Source organism: Hordeum vulgare, chromosome 2H (genome assembly GCF_904849725.1).
Source record: "Hordeum vulgare subsp. vulgare chromosome 2H, MorexV3_pseudomolecules_assembly, whole genome shotgun sequence".
In the NCBI taxonomy this organism is placed as follows: Eukaryota; Viridiplantae; Streptophyta; class Magnoliopsida; order Poales; family Poaceae; genus Hordeum; species Hordeum vulgare.
Window position 1 is genome coordinate 68,848,632 of NC_058519.1, and position 18,321 is coordinate 68,866,952.

General features: G+C 44.8%; 2 protein-coding genes across 2 annotated transcripts; one reads left to right on the forward strand and one right to left on the reverse strand.

Moving 5' to 3' along the window:
• The first annotated feature begins 735 nt into the window (after positions 1–735).
• Positions 736–4,648, forward strand: LOC123425063. Its single transcript, XM_045108731.1, has 6 exons — positions 736–919; positions 1,955–2,008; positions 2,083–2,116; positions 3,748–3,788; positions 4,207–4,266; positions 4,363–4,648. The coding sequence occupies exons 1-6, from the start codon at positions 854–856 to the stop codon at positions 4,420–4,422; spliced, it is 315 nt and encodes a 104-aa protein (XP_044964666.1). The 5' UTR covers positions 736–853; the 3' UTR covers positions 4,423–4,648.
• LOC123425062 (4-coumarate--CoA ligase 5) lies at positions 4,397–7,106 on the reverse strand. Its single transcript, XM_045108730.1, has 3 exons — positions 6,004–7,106; positions 5,493–5,905; positions 4,397–5,380 (listed from the first exon to the last, which is right to left on the reverse strand). The coding sequence occupies exons 1-3, from the start codon at positions 6,997–6,999 to the stop codon at positions 5,155–5,157; spliced, it is 1,635 nt and encodes a 544-aa protein (XP_044964665.1). The 5' UTR covers positions 7,000–7,106; the 3' UTR covers positions 4,397–5,154.
• Between the last annotated feature and the right edge of the window lie 11,215 nt (positions 7,107–18,321).

An 18,321-nucleotide genomic window follows, 5' to 3' on the forward strand; every position in this document is an offset into this window, starting at 1 on the left:
TCTTACCACATGTGTCACGTGGTAATTTCTCATTACGTTTGAAATAACTTTATCTAACTTTTCCTCCCTAAATTTACCTTGTGGCTACATAAATGGCAGGGAAGATGAACACAAAAATGGCTACACATTCATACCAGTAGATGTGTTCTGCCATGCAACAGATGTATAAAATGCCATGGCAAACACAACTTAAATAAAAAACTGAACATCCTAAGTTTCCATGGCGGTGACATCTTCAATTTATGTGTGTGTGAAAGAAATATCTACTGTTGCCATCGCAACACTTTCATCTTTCCGTAGAGCAGCAAAAAAATGCGCAAGACGAGATACTCACCAACAAAATGCATCTCTTCTCGAGAGTGGTGTTTGGGCTCGCAGGTGCACTTCATGATCATCAATAATTTTGTTTGGGCCCACGGCTTGTCGACGAGGACGTACGCCGCGTCTTCGGAACTGTGGACGCCGCCATCTCACCGGAGAATCACTGCGGCGGCTGTGACTTGTGGCCTCGCACAAGTTGCCATTTCTCTCTTGTACGCTGACACGTTGGCAATTACTAGCACACATTCTCCTTTTTACCTTCTTTTTTCTTTCCTTTTTTTCTCGGTTATCTGCTTTGGGCCGTGATAGGCCCAAATCTGCATAAAGCCCAGTGCGCGGCTGAAAGGCAAAAGCCTAAAATTTATTTGGGCCTTAAATTAAGATCGCAAGCGCCGCGTAGTCGTCTCCTGTGGACTCGCCGTCTTCTCTGACCCCGAGACCAAAACGCACCGGCGTCGGAGCGGCTGCACGAGGGCGGGGCCCAACGCCGGCGAGAGGCGGCGGCAGCGGCAGCGGCAGCGTGCTCGCCACCATGGACGAGCAGGAGTTTCGGCGCATGCTCGATCTCTACCCCGTCGTTCGGTCCCGCGACTACTGCGTAATCCATCTACTCCACCTCCTGCCCTCTCCGAATCCTCTCCTGTTTCCTGAGCAAATTAGTGCGTTTGCGGCGCTGTAGTGGCGGACCTTGCCCTTGCGGGTTGTGAATCGGAGGTTAGAGGAATCGCGGCTTTGCTGGGCTGGGCGATTTGGTGCGGGTGGCTGTTGATTGGGCTAATCTTAGGTTTGTGCGTTTGGAATATGGCTCTGGATTTGGATAATCATAGGGTTTGGTTCTGGCGATCTGTTAGATGACGGGAAACTTTTGGTATCACTGAGCTGATCTTGGAAGTGGTAGTCTTGTAGCAACCCTGGAGCTTATACGATGTAAAATCTTACATCAACAAGGCGAACATCAGATCCACGAGTAATTATCAGACTGATATTTCTGAAATAATAAAGCAAATAAAAGAAGGAAAAATCCATCCATCTCCCGTTAAAGAACTTTAATTATTTTAGAATATCAAGTCCTTGGTAACAATGAGAGCATTTGTGAATGCGATAAAAACGTATATGTATCTGTGTCCTAGCTTAACAAAAATGGCAACTCTTCTCCAGCCTATTTATCTGTACTTCTGATGCTTCTGAATTTCCCAGGTTCGACCAGTTACTCCCAGTTCTAGTCCCTCAAAGCATGTGATACATGTGATCATGTCTCCTGTGTCATTTAAGTAAACATCGTAATATTAGCATCTGGCTAATATTAGTTAAGAATTGCAGTACAGTATTGTCAAAGTGTCGCATCTCATTTTAATAGCATGTTTGCCATGAATATTTGATGTTAGTCGAGTTATAGTGTTGTGGCTAAAAGCCGATTAAATGGGGGTCTGCTCATGTATATAAATAGAAAGCATATACAAATATAGACGTGCCTACATGGTGACAGCAATTGCAGTAGTTTGTAACTTGGCATGTAATCCTAAACATTCATGGTCATTGTAAAAGTAACCATAGGAAACATGGTAAGTACTTGATTTCCTGTTAGAAGACCTTGTGATTGCAAACTGATGCGAATTTTTCTTCCCCAATGTAGAAGGATGAATTGGAATCATCAAGCAAAGGCACCACACAGCAAGAGCAAGCTCAGGTATGTTTGATGTGACCAGCTGTGTGCTGCTCGATTATACTTGAAAACAATTCTGACGGGGCTATTGCTTGCAGGAGATAAAAGGAACCAAAAAGAAGGCTGCAGAAGGTATATGGATCAGCAATTTTATGTTTCTCTGATATTATTTTTACCAGAGTTACATCTCATAACTATTCCGGAACCACATCATCTGCCATTATCATTATAGCAGCCTTGCACTTTGCTCATGTGAATTCCGTGGACAGTTATTCATGACCCCATATCCCTGTCCCTAATTAGCCTTAGATCTCTAGCATGCATCCCCGAACCCTTGGGAAGTTATTCGTGACTACACATCCCTAATCTCTAATTGGTCCTAGGTCTTAAGCCTGCGCCCTGTTGCTGTTGGCTTTTGTCTTTAGTCTCAATTCTTCCTCTCATTAGTCTACCGTGGAATTTTGTTCCTTCTAGGATTAATAACTCTTCATCTATATCAATTTCTCTTATTTTCTTCTATTTTTAAATATTTTAGGACAAAACTTCTCACATGTGGCTGTTTGCAAGTTTTGACAACATTTTCACCCCATATTGCACCTGCCGTTGGGTAGTTTCATGCGGGATTCGAACTGGGTGGGATGACTGCTGCCTGCAGGAACCTCTCAATCCTATCAACTTTTCCACTTAATGGTCAACTCATCTGAGTTGTTAATGAGTTGTGTTCTCGAGTCTGTTTTCGAGTCGCTCGACTAGTCGATGAGTCGCACTTCCAAGGTCGACTCAACCTCTCGACTCAACTCTTCGGATGAGTTGAACGACTCGAGCGACTAGTCACGACTAGTCATGGTTTCTGGGTCGAACGACTCATTTTTTTGAGCCCCACCTGTCATATATTTTTTACTGTATTTCCTTGGCAGCCGCCACCACCCCTGGTTTGCTGCTCGTCCCCTCCTCCCCTGATTGCTGCTGGTGCTGCTCGTCCCCTCCTCCCCTGCTTGGTGCTGGTGCTGCTCGTCCCCTCCTCCCCTGCTTGGTGCTGGTGCTGCTCGTCCCCTCCCCTGGTTGCTGGTGCTGCTCGTCCCCACCTCCCCTGGTTTGCTACTGCTGCTGCTCGTCCCCTCCCCTGGTTGCTGCTGATGCTTGTCCCCTCCTCCCCTGGTTGCTGCTGATGCTGGTCTGCTCCTCTCCTGATTGCTGCTGCTGCTGGTCTGCTCCGAGTCGACCATGAGTCCCCCCCCCCCCCCCCCCCGAGCGACTCGTCGACTCAAAAACCCTTGTTCGCGAGCAATGTAATGTCCATTCAGGTTTTCAAACTTTAAGAATTCAACTTCATTTCCAATAAAATCGAAACTATGTTTAATTACTTCTAAAAAACTATTTTTACTTAAAGCGGCATGCAAAGATCTGTATTTTCCTAAACTACCAGCCAAACTATGTTATGGATACACAGTCCTTTATATACCGTACTAAATTAGTTGATTTTCCCCTAATTTTCAAGCTTATGACACTTCCACACGTGGTCATAGAGGTTAACCGAGATTTAGGGAAGCCAGGGCAAGGATAGCAGAGAGTGTGCTTGACCAAAATTTTGGCTAGCCAGGGTAATGTTTGGTGAGGCAACCCTGGGCTCAAACCAAACAACGAATAACAGAGGGTGTGCTTGCCAACTAACAAGAAATGGCAGAAAATAGACTCAACTATCTCTGCTAACATGACGTAACACACCAGTATATTAATTATGAATTCTGTGGCATGTTCGACAGATCTATTCCTGCGGAAATTGAAGATGGCTGCTGAGAAAAAGGTAACCTTTCTTTTGCTTTTATATCAGGAAGCTAGCAACTCAGCATAAAGTTGAAATATTTAAAAAGCATTACGTGGTATCTTGTGCCCTTTATATTTATTAACAGATTGTTTGAATACATGAAGTATATACTTACGGATGGAAACAAAGATATCATAAACATGTCACTCTCTGACTGGGAAATTGGTAGTAGATGATAATCAGGCAAAATGCTTGTGAGCTTCGTTAGCATGCTTGGCCTTTGTTGGATATATCCTAGATTACCTTTTCAATTTAGTAATAGACCTACTGCAGCTATCTAGAATATATAAAATACAGTTATCGTTTTGCTGCGGCACTGGATGGAATAAATATTAGGACAAGGGGGTGTATGGCTGATTCGGTTATTCTAGTGCTTACTTTCTTCATTGGGTCTCAGGTTGGAGCAACAAAGGCAGAACTATTCTGCAAGACATTCGAAGAAGCTCATGAGAGACTTGTATTGACTTCTCTTTTCCCGGAATTTAGTCCTTCCTAATAACGTCTCTACCATCTTTCTTCCTGGCGATCTTATGGGATTGTTCTGCTTGGCCAGGTTTACAAAGAATTGGATCTGGATGCTGCTCAAAGGTTCCTGAGTGCCTACAAGAGTTGATGATGAACTGTTGCTAGATGCCTAAAAGATTTGATTTTTATTCATCTGAAACTGCTGAAGGTGTGATGACATTAAGATTTCTGATATTTCCTTTGTGGTTCTCATCTTCTGCGAATCCATGTAGACAGCCCTGGTCAATCAGCTACATTATTCAGAATCTGATGTACTGTGTTATCCTTAACATAGACCAAAGAAGAAAATGTATTTTTCTTCCAGCTCTGATAAATTCGCCCTGTTCTCCAGAGATAGAACTAGCATGTTTCTGCTGTTTCCAGTTACAAAAGGTCTGAACCGGCAAAAAAAATAAAAATCCACGACTCTGCAGATGGGATTTTTCCAGATCGTCTTTTTTTCTCATTTATAATTCAGGCACACTACGCTTTTCTATGATTTTAACCACGGATAATGATGAACATACCCCATGCCAGCATATACGGATGTACAGCATTTTGGAACAAAATTTTACCGAACTTGCCACGACGTCGCAATGGTAATTCCAAAAAAGTAAGTATATTGTCTCTTCCAGTTCACTGATATACAAGTGCAGAAGTGCGAATACATTATCTGGAGTGTATCCAGAACTCCTTGCCCACACTCAGTATGCCTTGTACATTGGCGACTGATTGATCTCACACTCTTTTCGTGGTATTTTAATTAGCATCACGAGAACAAAACAAAAAAAACGAACCGAGTATATAGTAGTATTTCGCATGCACAAATAATCAACCACCATCAGCACGCTCCGGCGGCCAGCTTTGCTCGCAGGTCCTTCCTCAGGATCTTCCCGGACGGCGCCTTGGGGATGGAGCTCACGAAGAAGACCTTCTGCAGCCTCTTGTAGAACACCACCTGCTTCGCCACGTACTGCTTGATCTCGTCCTCGGTCATGTCGGCACCCTCCGAAGACGACGGCACTACGAACGCCACTGGCACCTCGCCGCTGGCATCATCCTTCATCCTGATCAAGATAGCGGCCGTCGTTAAGAAATCTGAACCCTTCTTACAGCTCAATAAGGACCCATGCATCATATGAATTCAAGTTCGTGCCGGAGTAAGAAGTTGGTGCTTACGGGACGACGGCGGCGTCGGCGATGCCGGGGTGGGCGATGAGCATGGCCTCGAGCTCGGCGGGGGCGACCTGGAACCCCTTGTACTTGATGAGCTCCTTGAGCCGGTCCACGATGAAGATCTCGTCGTCGTCGTCCACGAACCCGACGTCGCCGGTGTGCAGCCACCCGTCCTTGTCCACGGTCTCCGCCGTAGCCTCCGGGTTGTCGAGGTACCCCTTCATGATCTGCCTTCCCCTGATGCAGATCTCCCCGGGCTGGTTGCGCCCGAGGCACAGCCCGGTCTCCGGGTCGACGATCTTGAGCTCCGCGTTCCTTACCACCGTGCCGCATGCGCCTGACTTCACCGGCGACGGCTCCTTGGCGAACGCCATGCACATCGACAGCACCGGACCTGCCTCTGTCATCCCATAGCCCTGCCCAAACGAAATGTCAAACAAATAAGTATGGACATCGTCAAGTCATGGTCAAAGCTCAAAGCACGAGGAAGGAAAGGGTAGGTATATGTATGTACCTGTCCGAGCACGGCATTGGGGAGCTTGGCGTGGATGATGTCCTGCAGCTCCTTGCCCATGGGCGCGGCGCCGGAGATGACCATGCGGACGGAGGAGAGGTCGTGGCGGTCCATGGCGTCGCCCTTGGCCATCTCGACGACGATGGGCGGCACGAGCGGCGCGATGGTGATGCCGTGGCGCTCCACCAGCTCCATCATCTTGACCGTGTCGAAGCGCTTCATGACGACGAGGGCGGCGCCGGCGCGCAGCCCGCAGAGCAGGATGGAGTGCAGCGAGTAGACGTGGAACATGGGGAGCACGCAGAGCACCACGTCGTCCTCCCGGAGGTGGAGGTTGGGGTTGTCGCCGTCGACGAGCTGCGCGACGCTGGTGACCAGCCCGCGGTGCGACAGCATGACGCCCTTGGGGAGCCCCGTGGTGCCCGACGAGTAGGGCAGCGCCACCACGTCGCCGGCCACGTCGATGGGCGCCTCGTGCAGCGCCGAGTCATCGGCGGCGGCCAGGTCGGCGAACGAGGCGCAGCCCTCGGCGCCGTCGCCCGTGGCGACGATGACGGTGACGCCCGCGAGGCCCCGCGCCTTGGCGACGAACGCCGGCTCGGTCACCACGACGGTGGCGCGGGACGCCGCGGCCTGCTTGGCGATCTCGGGCGGGGTGTGGAGCGGGTTCGCCGTGGTGGTGGCGGCGCCGAGGCGGGACGCGGCGAGGAAGGCCAGCGCGAACTCGACGCAGTTGGGGAGGAGCAGCATCACGGTGCTGCCGTGGCGGACGCCGAGGGCATGCAACCCGGCGGCCACGCGCCGGGAGAGGCGGTGCACGTCGCCGACAGTGAGCGTCTCGCCCGTGGCGCCGTCGATGAGGCAGGCGCGGTCGCGGCGCTCGGCCAGGCGCTCGAAGACGTAGTCGTGGAGCGGGAGGTGGTCCGGGATGGCGATGTCCGGCAGCGTGGAGCGGAAGACGACCTGCTGCTGCTGCTGCTCCGGCAACGAGCCCATTTCTTGGCGTCTGGCTTGGATCGTTTTGAGCTGAATGGATTGGTTGGTGGAGCTGTGGGATCAGTGGAAGCACGGACGGCTGGTTGCAAGATGGAGTTGTCCTGAGGAGTCGAGTGGAAGGAGCTCGCGGAGTGGTACTTATAGTTATAGATAGATAGCGGAGGGAGTCGGTGGTGTTTGGTGGGGAGCTCGCAGCTGGACCTGGTCCAGTTTCGTGGAAGAAAGCTCGGTGCGACATAAGACATGCATTTCACACGTGCGAAGGAACCACACCTCCAACGTACGTACGTCGGCACATGAACGAACTGCCCGTATGATCGACATAAAAGGGGTTTTTCCCCTACTTGAGTGGGAATGTGGGATATATATATATATATACATATATAAGGCGCTCCTTCCATTTCTATTTTGATCAAGCCTGTAGATTTTTTTTTTTACCAAGATTGAAGTTTGTTATCGTAAATGTTTGTATCATGTTGTTTTCTGTAAACTTAGCCAAGCTTTCTAAATTTTGACTTCAGTGAAATCTTATATGTTAAAGTCAAAGTGAGTACTACTCCCTCCAATCCTATAATATAAACTATAGATAAAAATTAAGCAAAAACTTGATTAATATCACACTCTAGCTTTATCCCTATCTTCAGGGCATGTGCAGAGAAAGAGTAAGTTGTTTCTTAAATACTATGATGATAGTCAATCCATGTACCATCCATTGTCTCTTAAGTTCTTTCTGTTTTGGAAAAAAATACAGCTAGAGAAACATCATTTGATGAACTCACTAAAGGCTGGAACTTCGAGCCTTACTCTTGGTGTAAGAGTCACTTTTCTTCCCTTTTATTTGGAGCAACTGGTAGGAGCTCTGTCAGTCATTAAAAAAAAACTAGTTAATACGAAAAACTAGTCGAAAACCGAACTTTTCTTCTGTTCTTTCTAGTGAATTTGCATTATTATGGCTTTGTGCATTCTCGGTAACTAATTAGCCCAAACGAGCTCATCGCTTTCTTGAATCAAGCATTTACATATGTAGCCCAAACGAGCTCATCGCTTTCTTGAATCAAGCATTTACATATGTAGCAAGTGCTAGGAAAATGCTTGCCGTCAACGTAGGAAAGATTATCTACTCCCTCCGTTCCTAAATATAAGTCTTTTAAGCGATTTCACTATGTGTCTACATACGGAGCAAAATGATTGAATATACACTCTAAAGTATGTCTACATACATCCGTATGTAGTTCACTAATGAAATCTTTACAAAGACTTATATTTAGGAACGGAGAGAGTACCATCGAAACTAACATATGTAAGCATGGCATATATGCCAGGGTTAAAAAAGGCATTGCAATACCACCAAGCTACACCTAAAGTCATGGTAACTTAAGCAACCCTTTGTTTTACCTGCTGCGGCACTGCCGCGTGGGCCTAACGCACAACGGACCCGTCCTATTGGAGATGGTTGGTGACAGTCCTTTTTAGAGAAGATGGTTGTTGTGAGTTTGACTGGAGCAGCAGGACCAAACATTTGGTCAGCCAAGTCAGTGCTCACCAACCGTGCGTGCGTTGAGACTTGAGAGGTGCGGGAACGGGCGTGCCGCCACGGATCGGTCAAGTGACGTCAACGCGATGACTTGGTTACATGGTAGCTCCGCCGTTTCGGGCGATGGTGTAGCTGCTCGATTACGGACATCGCCAATCCTGTCCGTAGGATTCAGGCTCGAGTCAAACATGTTGCTTTCTGTCTCTCTTTCAGAAAGTGCTGCTAGTATGAATGGGTAATCGAGCAAAAGAGCGTCTCTACTCCACTTGAATTCTTTTAACTTCCTAAATTGAAACAGTTTCAAGAGTTAGGCCATTTCATCAAACTTGTTAATTCTTTAAAAGTTTAATTTAAACCATTGATTTTTTTTAAAAAAATTTAGAAGTTGCTCCTTAAACCGTTCCCTTCCCGTTTAAGTTTGATTAGGAAACATGCATTCTCATCAAATTCTTTCTCCTACAACGGTTCTTTCTCCTACAACGGTTCTTTCTCCTTCACTCACACGAAGGTCGTGCTGCTCCCCGCCTTCGCCGTCCATGATCATGGCACCCCATGCACCACGACAGCCCTTCAATGGGAATCCGACAAGATTTCTCTTTGTCTTCTCATCTTCTTCTTTCGTTCATTCCCGTGAAAAGTGCCGTCCATACAAGGTTGTCCATTTAGCCACGAGCAGAACAACATGTACATGCGGGAAAAACACAGTTGTCGATTGTTGTCGCTAGTTCCGATGAATCTTTGCGTCGCAGACTCCCCCATTCTAACAGTACGAGATGCAGACTATGCCACCATACCATCAAGAGAACGAAAGAGAAGGATAACACATTTAGGTGAAGAAGTACTCAAACCGTTGCGTGAGACGTCGGGAAGAATGAATTTCTCCGACTTTCTCGACCCCTTTACCGCCTAAGTGCCCAAACCATGACCCGAGAAGAACGAATTTCGCCGACTTTCTCGGCTCCTTCATTGGATTGATTCGCAATTGGCAATTAAGTTCAAATTTGTAGTCTTCTATTCATCACATCTAGTCGATTAATTTTTTTTGTTTAGCGGCAACCCTCCTGACACCGGATCTGCACCACCACCCGTCAGCACATGCCGGATCCATCGCCGTGAGAACCTTGCAACTAGCCAGATCTGGCGCCCAACCAGCACGCCATGCACATCCGAAGGAGCCACGATGAGCCTACACTCCGGACTGCCCCACTAACCACGACAAAGCTCACACCTCATATCAATGGTCTTCCTCGCCACCTATACGCACACAACACGGACCCAGTGTAGCTCAAGTGCAACACTTGTTGCAACAAACACCTCCGTGCCACCCCCATTCAACTCTCCTTGGATCCCAATCGTCGTCTCACTGGGGAAGGAGCCGCAACAGCATGAAACGACCATGGCGCAAAATCCCCCACATCCACACCCACGACCACTTTTACGCCACAGAAGGAAGCCATGTTGTCGTCGGCGCCACGTAGGCTTTGCCACTAAAAGGAGCATCATAGGGACTACCAGCCAATTTAACATCAACATTGTCACCATCTCCTTTTTTTGTTCGTTTGATTACTATGATAGTATCATCTTGCCTAGAGATCACTTGTGAGTTTTTCCATGTGTTCTCTAATTATGCCTACCACTCCAAGTTGAAGCATGTGACACTGGCATTGTCATTCTGCATTCTTGTGACATGGTTCAATGATAAATTATAACTCAATACCAGTTATATAGACGTCTTCCGTTTGGCACTCGAAGCAATAATATTCTAGGGAGACCTTCAAAGCATTGAAGCAAAGTATTTTTATTAAATGTCTAGAATAACTCATTCATGAAGAGATCCATATTAGTTGTAACAATGAAGAAATGTAGCATCACATAGCAAGTCACTAATTGTAAACGATTTAGAACATCACGTCTAATCAAATAAGTTAAACATCGCAAGTAATTGATTTTAAGCCAAGTTTGTTCACACGCACGCACACGCGCACAGATAACAATTGAATGGTATATTTGCATTTCCCAACAAACATTACATACCAGAGTGTTAAATCGTGTGTTCTGTTCATGAAGAGAGGGGATTGAACAGTAGCAACAGATTCGTAGAAAAATCACAACCTTAGCTCACCTCGTCAACATCATCCAGGCAGTTACAAAGCATATATCATTCATATATGTGTGCATTTTATTCAGCGCTAAATCACTTCATCCACGAAGAGTAGCACTTTTGTAAACCGGTGTAGCTAATGATCATACATAGCCTGGTTGCAATGTACTTTGTAAATTTCACGAAACCACATGTCCCATGCCCATTTGGTAGAAAATCACCACATGAAACAAACATTTATGAGGATCAAGCTGGCGGCCGTCGTGATGGCAACGAAGGAGGGGTGACGACGACAAACATAGTTGGGAATCTAAAGAGGCAGCCCGACCAAAGCAGTGTCGTCACCACTGCCGGGAAGCCGTGCGCCAAAGTAATTTTTTATGAAAGTGCATAGAACCCATCTAGTTGAGATATAGTTTGGTCTCATTTACCTAACATGAGGTAACATATTTTCTTGTTAAAACCTGTCTTCTTTGAAGGGCTACGTCTAGAGTTGCTCCTTGTTTTTCTGGGTCGGCCCGTTCAAGTTGTGTCGTTGTTGGTTGTTACTAGAAAATAACAAAAAAGGAAACACATCTACTATACTACATTGGCTCAAAAATGATATCTACTATGCTACAAATGCCATTCGGAGATATTGCATGCTCGCGCAAACCGCTCTGCCCATGTAAAGTTGCAGTTACGACCCGGCTTTGAAAATATGCAATTGCGACAACATGTGAAAAACTTGTAGTTGCGATCCAACCTTAAAAACATGTTGCGACAACATTTGAAAAACTTGCAGTTGTGATCCAGTCTCAAAAACATGCAATTCCGACAGGCCATGAAAACATGTAGTTCCAACATCATTTGAAGAACTTGCAATTGCGACCCAGCCTTGAAAACATGGAGTTACATCGACATTTGAAAAACTTGGAGTTGTGACCCAACCTTGAAAACATGCAGTTGCTACACACCTTGAAAACATGTAGTTCCAACATCATTTGAAGAACTTGCACCCGCGACCCAGCCTTGAAAACATGTAGTTGCGACCCTGTCCATAAAAACATGCAATTGCAACAACATTTAAAAACTTGCAGTTTTGACCCGGCCTTGAAAACATGCAGTGTGAGAGGTCCTTGAAGACATGTAGTTGAGACTCAACATTAAAAACATATAATGGCCAGTGGTCCTTGAAGACATGCAGTTGCGACCAATTTGAAAACTTGTGGTTATGATCCCTTTGAAAGCATGCAGTTGTGAATCCATTTAATAAACTTAGGGTTACGGCCACTTTGAAAATGTGCAGCTGCAACCCCTTTTTCCTTTTACAACTTATAGTCGTGACCCCTTTTAAAATTATGATGTGTGTAATTTTAAGGTCTCTACTTAATTGTTTAATTCCGCACGATGAAAAACATGAAAATGTAAACTGCGGACATAAAAATCCACAAACATTGTTTTGCCCGAGAAAAAAACTACAAAATTCAAACATTGAGAAAGCACCTCACGAAAAATAACTACCCAAGAAAAGGAGGCAAAAAAGCTAAAATAATACCTAGTGCATCAAACAATAATAACAAGGCTAGCCTAACAACAAGAGAAAAAATAGGAAATAACAATTCTAGCATGAATAGAAAAGGGAAAAGAAAAAGGCCGCCAAAACCAAGGGTTGCCTCCATACAATTCAAATCAGTCAGAACTAGTCCAGCAATAAGCAGCTAAAAAAAGATGAACAATTCGTTCCCACATTGTTGGGACAACCGTTAATAGCTAGACATTAGTACAAGTCTGCATGCAATTAAAATCGATCTGTTACATGCATGCACCTCAGCCCGGTGAATGGCTACAAGTAAAAACTCGGCTAGCCGAGTTTGAGCAAACCCGATTTTTTTCCACTCTAGTCTACCCATCCCTCGGTTACATTCTTTTCTACATGGTCACACATGTAGCTCAGCTATTTCTTCATTTAAACTATATGTAACACAAGATTTTAAAAGAAATCCCCACCCAAACATAAGTGTAGCTTTGTAATTGCAAGCAAAACCATGTTGATTAATGGATAGTTTGTTTCCCGGAATACGCCTATGTGATGTCTACTACATAACTTTATTCTTGTAGACTATGTTGGGCCTCCAAGCACAGAGTTTTGTAGGATAGTAGCAATTTATCCTCAAGTGGATGACCTAAGGTTTATCAATCTGTGGGAGGTTTAGAGTGAAGATGGTCTCTCTCAAACAACTCTGCAATCAAATACAAAAAATCTCTTTTGTCCCCAACATACCTAATACAATGGCAAATTGTATAGGTGTACTAGTTCGGTGAAGAGATGGTGATACGAGTGCGGTATGGATAGTAGATATATGTTTTTGTAATTTGAAAATCTAAAAACAGCAAGGTAGCAAGTGTAAAACAACGAGAAAAACGTTGTATAAATGCTTGGTAATAAGGCCTAGGGTTCATAATTACACGAGTGCAATCTCTTAACAATGCTAACATAGTAGAATCATATGATCATCCCTCAACATGCAATAAAGAATCACTCCAAAGTTCCTATCTAGCAGAGAACAATAAGATGAATTTGGTGTAGGTAGTAGAACCACCGCAAAGTTATTCTTCCTGATCAATCTTTTGAGCTATTCCTATAAGTGTCACAAACAACCCTAGAGTTTGTACTAGAATAACAACCATGATACATATCAATCAACCCTAATGTCACCTACATACTCCAATGTCACCTCAAGTATTTGTCGGTAAATTATCCGACATGTATCAAACAGTTTCAGATCTATCATATTCAATCCAACACAAATAACTTCAAGGAGCACCCCAAGATTTCTATCGGAGAACATAGTATGAAAACATGCAATCAACCCCTGTGCATAGATCCCCAAGGTCATCGGAATCCGCAAGTTGGTGCCATAAGATATATCAAGTGAATCACGTGACTTCCCCAATGTCACTATGGGTATGCGCATGCAAGACATACATCAAGTGTTCTAAAACCAAAATACTCAATCCAACATAACAAGATTTTAAAGGGAAATATTTAATTCATCACAACAAGGTAGCAAGGGAATAACATCATATGATCCAACTAGATTAACAAGGCCCGTGATACATCAAGATTGTGCCATCTCTAGAACATGAGAGAGAAAGACTGAACACATATCTACTGGTACATACCCTCAGCCCTGAGGATGAACTACTCCCTCCTCGTCATGGCCTCCACCGGGATGATGGAGATGTCCGCCGGAGATGATTCCCCCTCTCTGGGTGGGTACCGGGAAGGCTCCAAATGGGGTTTTCATTGGTACAGAGAGTTGCGGTGGCGGAGCGGAAGTTCTCTTTTTATTTTTGGGGTTTCTGGTATATATAGGATTTTTCAGCGTTAGAATCATGCCAAACAGAGCCACGTGGGCTCCACAAGCCACCAGGGCGCGACCTAGGGGGCGCCTTGTTGTCTTGTGGCCCACAGGTGGCTCCCCTACGATGGCGCTTCACTCCAATATTTCTTATTTCCTCCAGAGAAAATTATAAGAAAGTTTCGAGAGATTCCGAGATTTTTCATTTTCTACACAAAAACAACGCCATGGTAATTTTGCTGAAAACAATGTCAGTCCGGTTAGTTATAAATAAATCATAATAAGTGCATCAAAACCATATAAAAGTATTTTAAACATAGGCAAACATGGCATGAATACTTCATAAATTATCGATACATTGGAGACATATCAATACGCATTTGTATCATCTTTTATAGAAGAAAGGGTTGAAGAAACCCAACTACCAAGAGTACAAAATGATCCTACGGTCGTCTATGGTTAAAAAATAAGATGATTACTCAATCATATCCTGCCTAATTCACCTAAATAGTTCTTGAAAGAAAGGCTATAGGTTCCCTTTGAGAAGCCCTGGCTTGACCCAAGCTTTACCCTTCTCGATGATCTTGTAAACGTGAAGTTCCACATTGGGTGTTGCATTGTCGAAGACGATAGTGTTATGGTGCTTCCATAACATCCACGTCGTGAGGCATACCATGCCCAACAGAACCTGCATGTTCATGATTCCGAGCTCACATGAATTGTACCACTCCACAAGCTCGTACTTAGGACCTGGAGGTGTAATCCATTGCCCCACGCCATGGTTAACCCCTTGCCAAATGGAGCATGCAAAGATGCAAGATACCAAGACGTGATTCATGGTTTCTGGATCTTGATCACAAAATGGGAACGAGGGTTGATGCCATTGTCCACGACGAGCCAAACGACTTTCCAGTTGAGGGGGTGCATGATTGCTAGGTGAATAAATCCCCATGATCATGTTGGCGTCCCACAAATATGGCTGCATAAGCCAATCTCGTGGAGGACTCTCCTGACGGCTCCCAAGCCTAGCTCACAATGTCTTCGATTCCACCCAACATTTGAACTATCACCATGAGATCCAAAAGTCGCATGTATTCTATTAGGAGTTGGATATTGAGATCTGGACCAACATCTCGCAGCCAAGGCCCAACGAAAGCCTCCTCGACCATTCACATACTCTTGATTCTCGGCCTGCTTTGGTCATAGATCCCATGGGCGATTTATTGAACGTGCCAACTGTTGAGCCATCTATCCTCCCATAAGAAAAATATTTTTCCATCGCCAACATCTACAAAAATTATGGCACGGTACACCCATGAGATATTCTGAAGGTATCAGGATGTTGAATTCTGCCCATGGCCATTCTCCATCCACACGCTTTAGCCATGCCCAACATGCCCTTAGTGCAACATTCATCCACTTCAGAATTCAGATTTGAAATTCCAAGGACATCACACCACTTTGGTGAGCACACAGCGTCCCAGGCCATGGCGGACTTCCCACCTTGCGCGTCGATGTTGCGAACCCAAAGAAAGCGCCTACATATCTTGGTGATGCTCGCGAGTACCGTAGGAGGGAGATCTAGCACCATCATTGTATGGACCGACATCGTGGAGAGTACACAGAGGATTAGCGTTAATCTACCCGCGCTATCCAGCAAAGAAGCCCTCCAAGGGGGACGCATATTGGCAATCTCATCCACCAATTGTTGGAACTGGGTCATCATGGCCTTGCGGAAACTGAGCGACAAGCCACGATAGCGGCATGGGAAGTTTCTTGTTGGGCATGTCATACGTCTCCAATGTATCTATAATTTTTGATTATTCCATGTTGTCATATTATCATTCTTGGATGTTTTATGATCATTTTATAGCAACTTTATATCATTTTTTGGGACTAACCTATTGACATAGTGCCCAGTGCGAGTTGTTGATTTTTGTTGTTTTTTCCTTTGTAGAAAATCAATACGAGATGAAGTCCAAATGCTACAAAACTTTTTGGAGATTCTTTTGGACCAGAAGGAAACTTGAGGATCAAGCATGATCACCACAGGAAGCCCACTTGGCCCACTAGGCACCAGGGCACGCCGAGGGCCCCTGGCGCGACCTTGTGGCTAGTGGGGCCTCGATCACCTCCTCCACTGTCTTTGAGCTCTATAAATACCCCAATATTCCAAAAACCCTAGAGGAGTCGATGAAAAATTGTTTCAGCCGCCGCAAGTTCCAGAAGCCACGAAATCCAATCTAGAGCCCGTTCCGAAGAGGAACACTATCACGGAGGGGTTCATCATCCTCATTGGTGCTCCTCTGATGATACGTGAGTAGTTCATATCAGACCTACGAGTCCGTAGGCAGTAGCTAGATGGCTTTCTCTCTCGTTTTGTTCTTCAATACAATGGTCTCTTGGAGGTCCATTTGATGTAACTCTATATTTTGCGGTGTGTTTGTTGGGATCCGATGAATTGTGAGTTTATGATCAGATCTCTGAAATTATATCCATTCTTGATTCTTATAGCCTTGTATTTCTTCTCCGATATTTGGTTTTTGTCTAGCCAACTTGATCTTTTATCTTGCAATGGTAAGAGTGATGACCCACAAGTATATGGGGTCAATCGTAGCCTATTCAATAAGTAAGAGTGTCGAACCCAACGAGGAGCAGAAGGAAATGACAAGTGGTTTTCACCAAGGTAATGTCTGCAAGTGCTAAAATTGTAAGCAACGGAGTAGTTTGATAGCAAGATAATTTGTAACGAGCAAGTAACGATAGTAGTAACAAAAGTGCAGCAAGGTAGCCCAATCCTTTTGAGGCAAATGATAGGCCAAAACGGTCTCTTATGATAAGCAAAGTGTTCTTGAGGGCACACGGGAATTTCATCTAGTCGCTTTCATCATGTTAGCTTAATTCATGTTCGCTACTTTGATAATTTGGTATGTGGGTGGACCGGTGCTTAGGTGTTGTTCTTACATGAACAAACCTCCTAATTATGATTAACCCTCTCACAAGCATCCGCAACTATAAGAAAAGTATTAAGAATAAATTCTAACCATATCATTAAACTTTTGGATCCAATCGGTCCCTTACGGAATAGCGCATAAACTAGGGTTTAAGCTTCTGTCACTCTCGCAACCCATCATCTAATAACTACTCCACAATGCATTCCCTTCAGCCCAAATATGGTGAAGTGTCATGTTGTCGACATTCACATGACACCACTAAGGGAATCACAACATACATATCATCAAAATATCGAACACATATCAAGTTCACGTGATTACTTGCAACATGATTTCTCCCGTGACCTCAAGAACAAAAGTAACTACTCACAAATTCTAGTCATGCTCAAGATCAGAGGGGTGCTACGGCAACAAAAATCCTTCTGCTGCCTCTTGAACTTGCGTTGGTTTTTCCCTTGAAGAGGAAAGGGCGATGCAGCACAGGAGTAGTAAGTATTTCCCTCAGTTTGAGAACCAAGGTATCAATCTAGTAGGAGAATCGCGCCAAGTCCAGAGTACCTGCGCAAACACAAACGATATCGCACCCAACGCTATAAAGGGGTTGTCAATCCCTTCAAGATTGATTGCAAAGTGAGATCTGAAGGCGGAAAGTGCAACGAAGTAAAATTGTAAGGCTGAAAATATGGTGTGAAGTAGACCCGGGGGCCATAGTGTTCACTAGAGGCTTCTCTCAAAATAGCAAATAATATGGTGGGTGAAAGAATTACTGTCGAGCAATTGATAGAACTGCACAAAGTCATGACGATATCTAAGGCAATCATCATACATATAGGCATCACGTCCGAGACAAGTAGACCGATACTTTCTGCATCTACTACTATTACTCCACACATCGACCGCTATCCAGCATGCATCTAGTGTATTGAGTTCACGACGAACAGAGTAACACTTTAAGCAAGATGACATGATGTAGAGGGATAAACTCAAATCAATGATGAAAACCCCATCTTTTTACCCTTGATGGCAACAACATGATGCGTGCCCTACTACCCCTTCTATCACTGGGTGAGGTCACCGCACGGTATGAACCCAAAACCAAGCACTTCTCCCATTGCAAGAATCATAGATCAAGTTGGCCAAACAGAACCCACAGCTCGAAGAGAATTACAAGGATATGAAATCATGCATATAAGAGATCAGAAGAAACTCAAATAAGATTCATAGATAATCTGATCATAAATCCACAATTCATCAGATCTCGACAAACACAACGCAAAAGAAGATTACATCTTATAGATCTCCATGAAAATCATGGAGAACTTTGTATTGAAGACCCAAGAGAGAGAAGAAGCCATCTAGCTACTAGCTATGGACCCGAAGGTCTATGGT